General features: G+C 43.5%; 1 protein-coding gene across 3 annotated transcripts in view; it reads right to left on the reverse strand.

Moving 5' to 3' along the window:
• The window catches only part of TEAD1 (TEA domain transcription factor 1), a 156,685-nt gene that overhangs the window by 41,327 nt on the left and 101,983 nt on the right, over nt 1-13,375 (reverse strand). For 2 of the 3 annotated variants that reach the window (XM_071456627.1, XM_071456626.1), the window contains 3 exons: nt 3,696-3,760; nt 819-881; nt 668-730 (listed from right to left, as the gene is read on the reverse strand). In XM_071456627.1, coding sequence (XP_071312728.1) covers nt 668-730; nt 819-881; nt 3,696-3,760 — 191 coding nt within the window. The remainder of the gene's footprint in view (nt 1-667; nt 731-818; nt 882-3,695; nt 3,761-13,375) is intronic. The other variant, XM_071456628.1, reaches the window with a different exon arrangement.

Raw genomic sequence — 13,375 nt, forward strand, 5'->3', positions numbered from 1 at the left:
CAATTCATCATGTCAGATTAAGCAAACATACTTAATATTCCCTGAACAGGACTGACTGAGGCTTTCCAAAGATTAAATGTCAATAATTTACTTTAAAAAAAATTAAATTTCAGGGAATCTTGTAAATAGTGTGTAACTTGAGGTAATACTAGTTTGTAGTCCAGAAACACCATAGAGCAATCTGGATAAGCTGTGCTCTCTGGCACTTGGAATAAATGATCTGTTTTAAGTATTCCTGATATCAGTTCAGAAGCACGGACAAAAAACATTTGGGAATGGAAAACAATTACCCCAATTACTCCTCTGGAAAAAGCAAAAAAAAAAGCTAAAAAGCATCTACACAACTATGCAAAACTCCTGTGTACTTAAATACACTGCTAGGACCGTTAAAAAGCAAAACAAAAAAATGGACTAAGGGGTTAAAAATGAGGTTTAGGTGCTGAGCTGTTACAAAGAGGAGTTCACTCGGCATTTGGACAGTGTTAAAACAACGTTTTTAATGTGGATGCTAGTGCAGAACCCGGGGGTTAAACACAAAGAGAGGCAGAGAGCTCCCACATGCAGGAGAAGGAGGTTACGGCACAGCAGCCCCAGCTCGCCCATCACCGCGGGGAGGAGGGAGGGACAGGCATAGCAACCACAAGCCCAAAAGCAGAAAAGCGCATACCTTCAGCTTGGAATGAAAATCACGAGATTTCCTTCTGGCAAGAACCTGAATGTGACTAGACACCTGCAGGGTAGGGGAAGGGAGGAAACAAAGGAAAAGCCTGTAACCATGGAGATGAAAAGCCCCCTACAACTGGGCAAGCCAAACGTACCTTAATGGCGGCTTGAATTTCTCGAACTTTCTTTCTTGCTAAGACCTGTATGTGACTAGACACCTACATTGTTCAGGTTTATAGGGGGAAAAAAAAAACAACAAACAAAAGAAAAACAAAAAGCAAATCAAATTTTAAATGTCTATTTTTTTCTTAAAAAAAAAAAAAAAAAAAGAAGAAACTTTTCTGAGGGGAGGAAGTTATTTGCACCTTCAGTAAGCTCTGCTGTTAAAGATACCACATTCCCAGCCAGATACCAAGCTCTTAGCACCGAGGCTTAACAATACAGGTCAAGTCACTGCAGTGACTTGATTAAGGAAATAAAAAAAAAAAAAAAAAGAGAAAGGAAAAAAAGAAGTGTAACCCACCAGGTTGTGCATTCAGCTACAAGATAGAAGACACAGTTCACAGCTGGACGCAGACCACATGCTTTGGTACCGATCCCATCCATGCCCAGGCCCTGAGCTCTCATGTGGGGAGCCCAAAGGATTTCCACCCCATCTGCTGGGGATGTAGAAGCCCACTCTGACCATTTGTCACTAGGCTTGAGATGTAACTTGGCACCAAGAAATTTTATCCATTATTTATTGTGCTCTGCAGCTCCAGTGAGGAGATTCGGGCTGCATTTTGAGTCCACTGAAATGCTTTAAATTCTGGCACAAATGATAAAATACTGGCACAACACAGGTCCCTGAACCCCTGCTGGTTTCCTTGGTAATCTCAGCATCAAGTCTGCCCACAAAACATTTGTGTAACTGGGGACCAGCAACTTGACATCAGCTTGAGCGATGCCCAGGCCTGGCCCACAGCTGTGTTGCTGAGAAATTTGTGCAAACCCAGTCCTACCCTGCACCAGTTACTGGTCAGATGCTGCTGCCTGTGCTGTGAAGGGTCTGGGCCCAAATTTGCATTCCTCTTTACCCAGGGACATAATCCATGCTGCTGCTGCTGAGGGTTTAATGATGCTGCCCAGCAACACTTGGTAGCACTCAGCATCCTTCATCCTTCTGTGTGAAGGTTTAAAACCTGAAGTGATGGCAAAAACCACTAAAGGGAAATCTCTGATTCTTGTCTGACCCCGGACATACCATATAAGGTGGTGCACATTTTTCCTACGTTAGTTACAATTCCTGTCTGGGAAAGAACAAAGCAAAAGAGAAGGAGAAACAATGATTTCCTCCTCTGTAAGACTGTTCTGTGACAATAGTACCAAAAAGCCTGTATTTTAGTAGGGAAGCAAACCATGATGCATCAATGAGCACAGTCCCTGAAGGCCACCTTCGAGAAGCAGCTCAGGAACTAGTTCGCAGCAATTCAGAGTTATACTGCTGCTTACTGAGCAATTTTGCAGTCAAACACCTACTAGACTGAGTTTTCACACAGGTTCATTTGTTTTGCTTTCAGTGGAATATTAGTGGTGTTGAAGGTTATACAAGAAGAACAATCGTTAGCATTTAATCACTCAGTTAAAACTCCAGAGCAGCCACAAACCAACTTTTGTAAGCAGTTTAAAGTGATTTATGCCTCACTACAGAGGGATGTACAAGCATGGAGGCAGACATTGCACACATCACAGCCCTCCTGCTTTCTTGGTACATGCTGGCCAAGGATCTAACCCCAAGCTCTGCATTTTGACTCCTGAGGCAACTTTATGATCCCAGCATAACTTCCAGCTCCTGGAGCTTGCACGGGCAAGGCAGGGCAGAAGTGGGGACTCTGCCTTTAGTTTGTGATTTCTGTGTCAGTCTTTGGTTTGCTTCTTTTCCATGTGCTGCAGTTCTCCTCCTTTCTGATGCTTTTTTCCATCCCTTGCACACGTGCTTTCCTCCTGGCTGACAAGGGACACCACCCAGGGCAAAGCAGCACCCAAAGTGCTTCAAACCCGAGTGCTGGCAGCTCTGTGTGACCCAGTGCCACCTCCCTCTGCCCTGCAGGACATGCACAGCGTGCCATGGGCCAGCCTATGCCCGCCCCCTGGCACACACCTGCAGGGCCACAAGGGGAATCTCACACCTGACCCTAAAGCCAAGGGACCTCTGCCATTTGTGGAGTGGTTTTAAACTCTGCAGTAACCACTGCACAAACTGCACACAAACTGTGCTTTCTGCAAGGCTGCTGATTACTGTGAATATTACGAATTAAAGGACTTAGTAATAGGAGATAAATTAATGGCTATGTGGTAATCATGTAAAACAAACTTAAGGGAGTTTTAAGGTTTATTCAGACTCTTACATGAATGAAATCTTACCATGGTCAAAGACCAGGAGCGTGAAGGCTCTTAGGGAAATTTTAAAATTATTTATTTGATTATTATTTTATATTTTTAATTATTTATTTTTAATTATTTATTTTTTATTATTTTATATTTTTAATTATTTTAAAATTATTTTAATTATTATTTTATTTATTTATTTTATGGCAACTACAGGCCATAACCTGAGAGCATGATTATGATTAGTTCATTTTTATATGGTTACCTCTCATATCCAAGAATCATAATCTCTATTGTACAGCCAAATTCTCTTAACTTTTAAGAAGTTTCATTATTTACCATCTCAAAATAATAATTATATTATAATATTATATAGAGAAATAAGGCACAGTACTTTATGGTTTTGCTTCAACTTTTGAATTTTTTTTATGAAATATGGGGGGATAATAGCTTCATTTACAGACAGATTAATAAAATATGAATCCTCACACCACCACAACATAAACCCCAGAGTGTTAAATATTCTCTAAACAGCATGTGTTTAATCTGAATAGTGAAGTCAATACATCATCCCATCAGAGCTGAAGCACAGACAGCCACTGCAGCCAAAAATGCCAGGTTTTGTCATTCATTGACATGCATACTTCCCCACTGAGTTATTTTACCTGCTTCCTGGTCCGTGTCTTCCCTGTCCTAAGTTTGATGTATCTGGCTATCAATTCATTCCTACCTGAAACAAAGAGAAATTCATGGTAAGGGACAAGCAGCATCACAGCCATCAAAAACCACATTTGAACACACGAGCTCCATGCACATCAGGTTTGTTATCTTACATGTACTCCACTTTTCTGTGCAAACAATCTCCCAGTATTTCTCATTGTTCACCAGTATTTCTCTTCCATCTTTCCCCGTGCCACAGGAACTGTGCAGAGCACCACAAGTTCAGTGTCTGCCCACCCAAGCCCTGCAGCCCTTTACAGGCAGAGAGGCACCTCCTTGGTCAGCTCAGTGCCCAGCATGATCCCTCACTGGAGAACTCCCACCCTGGGGCTGACACGAGGTCTGGGCTCCTCCAGGTGTTTTTTGTCCCCCTGGAGCCCTGAGGGGAGGAGAGGCTGCTCTTGAGAAGGTCGTGTGCTACCTGAGCCTAAGTGCCAATCACCCAGATGTGCCAGCTCCTCTCCAAGTTCTAATTCTGCAAGAAGGACAGCAAAACCTGTCCTTCCTGCCAGAAAGCCTCCTCCAGAGATGGAAATCACTGTCCCAGTCCAGCAGATTGTCAATCAATAACTCACAAGAGTGGCTGCCCTGCAGTGCTGATGCCCCTGTGGGAGCAGGGCCCATAAACACAGTGGTTTGTTATTCAGAGCTCTGTTTCTCTTGGAAATGTGAAATACTTCCAAGTCTCTAAAATGGCTATTTGACTCTTCTTCAGTCACACATTATGCTACCTAATGCAAACTAACATTTTCTATCCAAATAATTTCCTTCCCAAGTATTGCTGACATGGAAGATAACATGAGTTTTATGTGGTGTCCTGTTTATTTTCACTGCATATTATGTTTCTTCTCTATGGGTTGTAATAACTTAAATATACTTGTTCAACAACTTCTAAGTTACAGAGCTATTTGCATTCAGCACAGGGGAAAAGCAGCCCATATGTAGAAAATGAGAAAACTGATTTAACAGTGAGCTGAAAATGGGGAGGTTAAGAAAATAACTTGTCACCTACCAAGCTATTTTGAAGTGGATGAGTACATAGCTGGGGAATGCAGAAAATTATTTTATCAGCCAGGGCTTTAAACCCTTACAGCTTTAATGTTGTGGGGGAGAGACGGGGACATTTTGAAGTAGCCTGAATATGTTTGAAATGTATTTTGTCGACTGAAAGATTGAACACATTTAGTCAAACTAGACTTTTTCTTCTGTCTCCCCCTGTAAGCCTTACTGTATCAAACGCCTCATGGTTCCTGCCTCTTTCATGTTTGCTAAATGGGTACCAGAACATGAAATATCAACTCAGAGCAGAGCTGTGTTTTTGTTTCGGTCTGGACTGTGTGCCACGTTTCCCACAACCAGCCACTGGTTTGGAGCTCTCCAGCAGGTCTCTTCAGGACAAACTTCAAGAGGTAAATTTTGCGTGAGCAAACAGTTACACAAAGCAGCCACATTTCTGCACACAAATGAGGGATTTCCGTATGCAAACAGACGAGCAGGTAGTTACCTAATTTCATGCAAAGGCCTTGTCTTTAGGCTGAACACGAGTTCTGCAGCCTGTTGTGCTCACTAAATACTTGCCATTTGAAGTGAACATGTGCCTTTGTGTTCATGGGGTGAAACCAGGGCATGCTCCACCTCTGTATCTCCCTGGTCTCGTGCTCTTTCCCATAACCCAAACAGAAGCTTGCAAGGGCAGCCTCTGCAGCCGGCTGAGATGCAGAGATCACCACATTCCTGCAATCACCGCTGTGATAGGTGATATGGACATTTTCCTATTTCTAAATGCACATTTTGATTTAATCGGGGAATGCCTCCCCTCCAGAAAGTACCTGCTTTGCACATGTTTAAGTATGTGCACACATTAATACCCAGAGTGGGCTTTTTTTGCTGCAACAATATTGTCAGGTTGTTCTGATCAGCAGCAGGTGACTGTGCCAGGTCAGTGATGCTATAAGGTGATGTAAAGGATGCAATGCCGTCTCTTGTCCTTCTGCCTGTGCTGCAGATGTTTCAAATACCTGGGCACAGCACAGGTCACTCCAGCCACCCTGTGCCCATTAAGGCAGCCCTATGCAATCCCTGGCCACAGCTGAGGTTTCACAGCTCTCCTCCCAGACAAGAGAGGTAAAAAGATACTTTTAAAGGAAAGCTCAGGCTCCCAGGCAGCCATATGATAGGAAAAGCATCCTTATTAAAAACACCAAGCACCGAAAGTCTAGACTGTATTATTTGAGTGCTGTCTCTGGTTGAGCCCCAGCCCACCCATGAAATACTCACAGGGCGTTTCTGTAGCCATTGTCTGGCTGGCCAGGGCTATGACTAACAAGACTGCAGCTTTGGCAAGTGCCTGCTTCCCTTAAGCTGAAGGCTACCCAGAGCCTAACTCCAGAAGACTCAATAGGGTGGAATAATTTGCCTTAACTTGCAGGGAGGAGGAGCTCCACCAGGAGCCATAAAAAGTGGCAGAGGTAAAAGCCCAAGCGATGTTTTCCATACCATCATGTTTTCAACACAGCAAAGACACAAGCATCAGGTTTAGCCAGAGCAGGAGATACTGAAGACTCACTAAATACCTTCTCCCTGGCCACAGCAATCTAAAAAGACACAAATTCCTTCTTGGGCTACCAAAAGCCATAAACACAAACAGAAGCACTGCCTGATATAAACAAGATAGATGCCCCCAGCTAAAAGTTTACAACCTTAATGTTATCTACCTAACACTGGTGCTCTTCTTTACCAACTCTGACAGATAGGGACAGAAATGATCTTATCTCCAGATCAACTGAAGTCCAAAGAGGATTTTAAAGAAAGGAAAGCCTAATAATCCTAAAAACACCCTTTCCTGTTCTTGGGAATGAGAAGAGTCTGAAACAAAATTAGGCTCATGGAACTTCTTTAACTGGCCATTAGAAACCTTAGGGTGAAAAATGCTTACTAATAAATAGATCTGTTTTCTCTAGAAGAGCTCAGCTGCAGAAATACATTCCACACACACCCTCCCTCTGTCTCCTTGTCATACAGATCTGGGAAATTGCCTGGCAGAAGAGAAGAGGTCAGATTTATGAACTGTAAATTTTCAGCTCTTTTTTCCTGTCATTTGCTGTGACAGTCTCCTATTTTGAATGTTTTGGTTCAGGTATCAAAGAGAGGCATGGGGAGGTGCCTGGTTAGATAAAACATCTTCACAGCACAGGAATCTTTTCCAAGGATCTTGAAAAGATCAAGACAGGACCACAACAAATATTTTACATAGGCTGCTGCTTAGAGTTTGCTTTTTTCCCCGTTAATTCAGGCTTTATCTGTCATGTCTTTCTGTGACATCAGTGCATTGCAAACTATAATTCTCCCTGGACTGATGCTGTGGAAGAGGCATTTTGTGCAAAGGAACATCTTTTTTAATCATGGCATGGAGTAAAAAGCGAGTTCAGCTAGCAAACAGTGCAGATGCTAAAATCCTGTGAGGCTTTGTGGACACCAAAGCTCTCAAAGCTCCACCGTGGCCCCTCCAAGGGCACAGCCGAGTCCCCAGGGCAGCCCTGCTCCAGCCAAGCCTCGGCACACAGGCTCCCTCCACCTTCCCAATCCACTGCCCCATCCCTGAGCACCCTCAGCAGGGGAGGGTGTGGAGATCCTGGACACCTCTCAGGCAGCAGGGAGCTGACACTTCTGCTCCTCTTGCTCTAAACAAGTAGGAGCAGCTGCAGAGTGGGGCAGCTCCCCTCCCACTGCTCTGCCCGGGGGAGGCAGTTGTTGCTCTAACAGAGGGCCCTTGTGCAGGGAGCCTCCCCCACCAACACTGTCTCCAAGAACAGCCCAAAGCAGGCAAGCATCAGCCCCCACAGAGGTCTGTGTCAGGCTCCTGGCTTTGCCCTTGGTGCCAATGGTGTGTTTGTCCCCCCTCACCCAGCACCAGCGAGGCCCTAAAGGTGAAAATCCACCCCTGACTGAGGAAGGCAGAACTGGCATCCCTTTCATGGGCCAGAAACAGCACCAGCACCAGAGCATCACAGGCAGCTCTACCAGCACCTGCACAGCTGTGGACATGCTCCTGGCCACACTGTGTCCCTTTCCTGTGTCCCTCCTGTCTGAGCATCAGTGCTCAAAGCCAGGCAACAGGGCAGGGAGCTGGTGCATCATGTCCCTGAGCAGCCATGAGGCCGGTGGGCATCTTCATTTAGAACATTAATGACACAAATTAAACCTCTGCCCTCCCAGCTCCCAGTAATAGGCACTATCCAATTGGGATAAAAATAGGCAAGTGTGGGAAATAAAGCCAGCTAGCAACTTGAAAATGCACAGCTAATTTTAAAAAGTTTTCATACTCAGCCACATAATTCAAGTTACATCCAAGTAGAAAAGCCTACTTTTTTCAGATAATGAAACAGTATTAATCTCTTCAAATTCGACAAGACTGTGGCTCAGAACAGGTATCTCCCATCCTGACTGAGAAGTCTGGGAACAGACCTGCACAATTTCATCTCCCAAATCATTCTCACAGCCATGTTTACACCATAACACAGGTTGTTCAGCCAGTTTTGGTCAACTCCACTTCTGCTTGGCCTGCTGAATGCACAGTGCTGCCTGGGGGCCAGATTTGGAGAGCTGGTGGGACTTTTTCTCCATGAGGAAGCAGCTGTGAGTGCTCTCCTGGGAGCAGCACCCAGCTCTTTGTCTGGCTACTGAGCAGGAGCTGGATGAAGATCCCAGCCCAGGCACAGACACCGTCAGCAGGGATGTGCTGCTTTGAACTCTCTCCCCACCAGAAAGTGGGCACGGGGCCCTTGGGAGAGAGCTCACAGCCTGTGGGGGAAAAGCTGCTCTTCATGGTGCTCAGCCCCAGCACTTTTCCACTCTGTTTTGCTGGTGGAACATCCGGCTTTGGGAGACCTCGCCTCAAATTCGGCAGCGCCGCTTCCCGAAGGCGCCTCAAGGCTAAACGGGCTAACAAAAAGCCTCTTGTAGATAAAAGAGTTCTGCGAGTCAACAACTGGCTAAGCAGTTTAAACCTCTAAGTAAGGCATCCTCTATTTAAACGTTATAGGCAAATCTAATTTAAGCTTTTAAAAATATTATGGGCAGGTGTTTAAGTGGCGGGCACAGGGCTGGGCTGGGCGCCGCTTCCCAGGCGGGCAGCATTTTGTTCAGCCAGGCTTTCTGCAGAAGGGCCACGTGACAGAGGCCAAATAAACAGCATCTGGGGATTTTCAATTACAGACCTTCACCCAGCATGCCTGCACTGTAATCTCTACCAGATGAGGCTCAGGCCTCACTATTTTCAATAATTCACACACTGTGTACACATAACATGACAATAAGGGCATTCATGCAACCGCCTGATTCGCACATCAAAGCTCCCAAATGGCCAGCTGTAAGCATGCTTACTGCTGAATAATTCATTCTTTTCACAGGCTTGAAAAAACGCTCAGCGGGAGTTGGCAAGCTTGTGTTCTTTCCTGTGTGGTATGCTAAACTCAAATTTTGAAAGAGGTACAGCCCCAGTAAAAAGAGTCAGAGATACAACTATTTAAATGTGCATATGCGAGCTTTCGGGTGGCTGCTCAGAGAAAAAAAAAAAAAAAGGGGGGGAAAAAAACCAGCTCTACATTTTTAAGTGGATAGCAGAGATAAGAGGAAATAACCTACACCTCCTCTGAGGCAGGTGGTTAATAGAAATAAAATGATAAAGCTGTTTTCTGGCTGGTAAAGTATTTTTACACGTATTATTCCTGGCTAAAAATCTTGGATATACCAGGCACATAATAGTCAACAAGTTCAGCAGACTTGAAATTTCCTCATACTTAGCATAAATTTTCTAGTAGATGGCAAAGAGCAGTTTTGTTAAGACTGACACATGTAAAAAAGGCAAACACAGAAACACCAGAGCTAATTCTGTAACTTCTATTTACTGTTCTCACCGATATGGGTTGAATACTAATTCCTACATGATATTTTAACAACTTCAAACTTGCAGCTGTGTCTCTGAACATCTAGCTCGCAACAAGTGAGAGTGTTCCAGATTTTGTAATACTTTGACTTAACACAACAGAACCATCTTTTCTTTAGGAGATTAAAAAGAAGGGAGAAAACAGAAGGGTCTGCTTCATAATATCAAGTTTTCTTGACTGTCAATCAGTGCCTGAACCAGCAGGATCAACTAGTCATGACCTCTCCTTATAGCAAACACATGCTGCTTACCAGCTGTGGGCTGTGTTTTTTACATCCTTTTCTCTATCATTCAGAATGGCTTCCTCCTAATCACAATAATCCCAAAAGTGCTAAAACATATCAATCGTCCTCTAAGCCCTGCCTACAAAAGGCCAGCCGTCCGACCTTTATGGGCTTGTCCCACAGCAGCTGATACTTCATTCAACTACAAATCCAATTTAGCAGTTACAAGAGGTTTAGCATCACTGGAAAAATATTGGTGTTGATCCTGCACTCTTAAGTCAGCAAATATTCCTTTGCCATATTGTTTAGCTTTTTCTGCCATATTTACACTTTGCTGGATTTCCCTGAGTGCCTTTAACAACAGCATTTAACCTCTGAACTGGTAATATTTATAGTTGATCAAACAGCGATTTTTACAATATGTTTACCACAAATACAGAAACATAAGCCTATTTGAATTCCAGCTGCTATAATTCTGAAAAAATCCCCAGCCAACAACCCTAAAAACAAACACAGTCATTTCACTCAAAACCATTGAGCACCCTTTATATACCAGTTATGCAGGATGTTATTTATTATAGCCCTTCGGGCAAGTTCATGGCAATTCTCTCACTTATGTATTTTTAATTGTCAAGTGAGCCAAGGCAAACACTCCCTTGATCTCCCCCCACCCTTTGCTTTTTCTTTTATTTTTTCCCCCTATTTTTCTGGGGTTTTTTGTTGTTGTTTTTTTCCTCTTTCTTTTTCTCCTCTTTAAGCAGCAGTAAGTGTCAGAGGGCTGGGGCCCAGGACACAGGCAGGTCTCACAGTCCCCAGGGAATGGGATAGGAGCAAATAACAATTAACTATGTGTCTTTGACTTGTTGGAGCTTGTTGGTGCTCTGAATCCTTTGGGAGCCAAGGGTCTGGTTCAGAATTTGGGTAAGGACCATGTACAGAAGTGGCTGCACAAGGACAGGACCAGGAGGGGACAAAGACCTCAGGGTTCCTAAAACAGGTTTTAAGGGCTGCCCCAGTGTAAGGGCTGTGTGTATGTATGCACACAAAAAACTACAATAACACACTTAAATATTATTATACACAAATTAACTGTTTGCCAGGCACACCCTAACTGGGCTGCCCAGGAGGAGAGGGGAAAGAAAAGATCCCAGACACAAAATAACCAAAATAATCCCTTCAGATGCCAATGAGTGAACAATTACAATGAGTCATTTAAGTTATATCATAATCATACTTCCAAAGAAAAGAACTTTTTGTGTATTGTATTAAAACCAACAACAATAAAATGATCCCAGATTGAATCAAGACCACAATTTAATTTACACAGCAAAAGGGAAATGACCTAATAGTAGCACAGAAAGATATTCTCCTCATGTCAAGTCTTAATCTTTGGGTTTTATCCCAGCTTCAGTTTTAGAGAAAACAATGAAAAAGACCCATAGACACATCTGGTTCTAAAGTGTTCATTGACATTAATGCAATGCATTAGATTCTGTTTGGCAGGTCTTCATACTGGGAAATATTCCACATAAGCAATGTTTATTAATTTTCTTCCGTTTTTTTAAAAACAGAGGCAGAACATATTTCAAAAAGAGAGGAGTGATCCAGAGAGCTCTCTGAATATTCATTAATTAATATTTTGTCAGTGTCAGTTGTCTCAACAAAAGAAGGTTTTACAATTTACTCTAAGACCCATTTAATTAAAATTTAAATGCTACAAAAATACATGGCTTTTTTTTTTTTTTGCCCCTAGTAATAATTTTCCACTTACAATAAACTGTATTTTACTGCAACCAAAAATGCATTTCAAAACAAATAGCAATTTTTAGGCTTCAGAATATACAAAGAAATCCCCACAGGAGAAAAAAAAAAATCCCTAAACTTTGACCTTTGCCATATCTCTGGATCAGCTACAGATGTTTAGCAGATTATACAAAAACCTAGATGTCCTTAATCTGACATTGTGGGGTTTTTTCCCCTGCTCTGATAGGAATTGTCAGTAACATCTCTGCAAAAACCCTGTGCAAATTCCACGTGCAATTCCCGGGCTGTTTTCCGAGGTGGCTGCAGGGACATTCAAATTTCTCAGGGACAGGAGCAGCCCAAGAAAGGAGCAGACTCTTGCCCAGCAGAAAGTCTGATTTGGACAGAATCCTTCAAACACACAGACAATGGGCTGGCTGACCTGTCATGCATGATGGATGAGTTAAGGGGATTAAAACCACTATTTGCATTCGAATAGATAAAAATTAGCAAAATAGAATTTCTCAGTAGGTGGCTTCAGTTCTGTTTGTTCTCATAGGCAAAATGAAGTTCATTTTTAAAGGAATTACGGCTGTTTAAGTAACGCTTGTTTGCAGAGAAGAAATCCTGGGTGCTGGTTTGCTTCCTATTGTTTATTCTTTAAGAAAGACACTTTAACTATCACAAAAGTATCCTTTTTTCCCCGTGTTTATTATTAGAGCACTACACAACCACAGTGCTCTAACCACTTTACATTCTATGTATTTCTTAATGCTTACATGCTTCTAAGCTGCATAGCCCCCCAAAAAAGTGCTTTGAGTTCAGGCAGAGATAATCAAAAAGACCAAAAAATTACACTAAATTGTGTATTGATGCTTCAGTGAGGTCCTGAGTACGAGGCTGTGACTCAGAAACTGTAAAAGGCAGATGCTTGAATCACTGCATCACAAAAATTCCTTTTGACCAGATTCATATTGCACGCAGAGATGGTACTTAAAAGACTCAGAGATGGCTGCACAAAGTGGCCTAATGAAAGGCTGGCCTGGCAGAACAGCATGATATTGTTTATACAACATATCCACCAGAGAAATCCGTACGGACAAACGGGCGCACACAGGCAGGCAAGCGGGTGTAGGAACTGCAGAAACACCCAGGGACCATCTGAGAGCAACCAAGACCTGTCTGTCTGTCTGTCTGTCACACCAGAGCTGTGGAAGTCCTGCTCCTTGCAAGGCTCTCAGAGCCAGGAGCCCCTAGAAAAGCCAGCACTTTCTAAAACACACATCTGTGTAGTGCCAGACACGCTGCTGAGCTCTGCCTGCTGTACAGTGAGCTGCAGCCAGACCAGTGAGACACTGCACCGTGCCCTACAGCAGCACCAACAGACAGCAAAGCTGAGCACCGAGGAGGCACATCTATTTCACAGAAGAATGAATTATTCAGCAGATTTCTTCCAGAGATGGCAGCAACCAACAGGAAAAGCTGTGACACAATTTCTCAGCTCAGCACTGGCTGTAAGGAGATTTTAAGAGAGCAGGGCACTTGTGCCGCTCAGTGATGGGGCTCTGGCCACATCCAGAGGCTGTCTAAAACAGGGCAGTGCCAGAGCCTGCAGCCATACGGCTCCATGCATCCACAGGCAAGAGAACACCTGGTGAGCTGCCTTCATTTTCAGCCCTGCACTGGGATTTCATGCAACTCTTTGCAAAAACTG

The sequence above is a fragment of the Agelaius tricolor genome, unplaced genomic scaffold (assembly GCF_023055355.1).
Source record: "Agelaius tricolor isolate 1412-34295 unplaced genomic scaffold, bAgeTri1.0.p SCAF_62, whole genome shotgun sequence".
Classification (NCBI taxonomy): Eukaryota; Metazoa; Chordata; class Aves; order Passeriformes; family Icteridae; genus Agelaius; species Agelaius tricolor.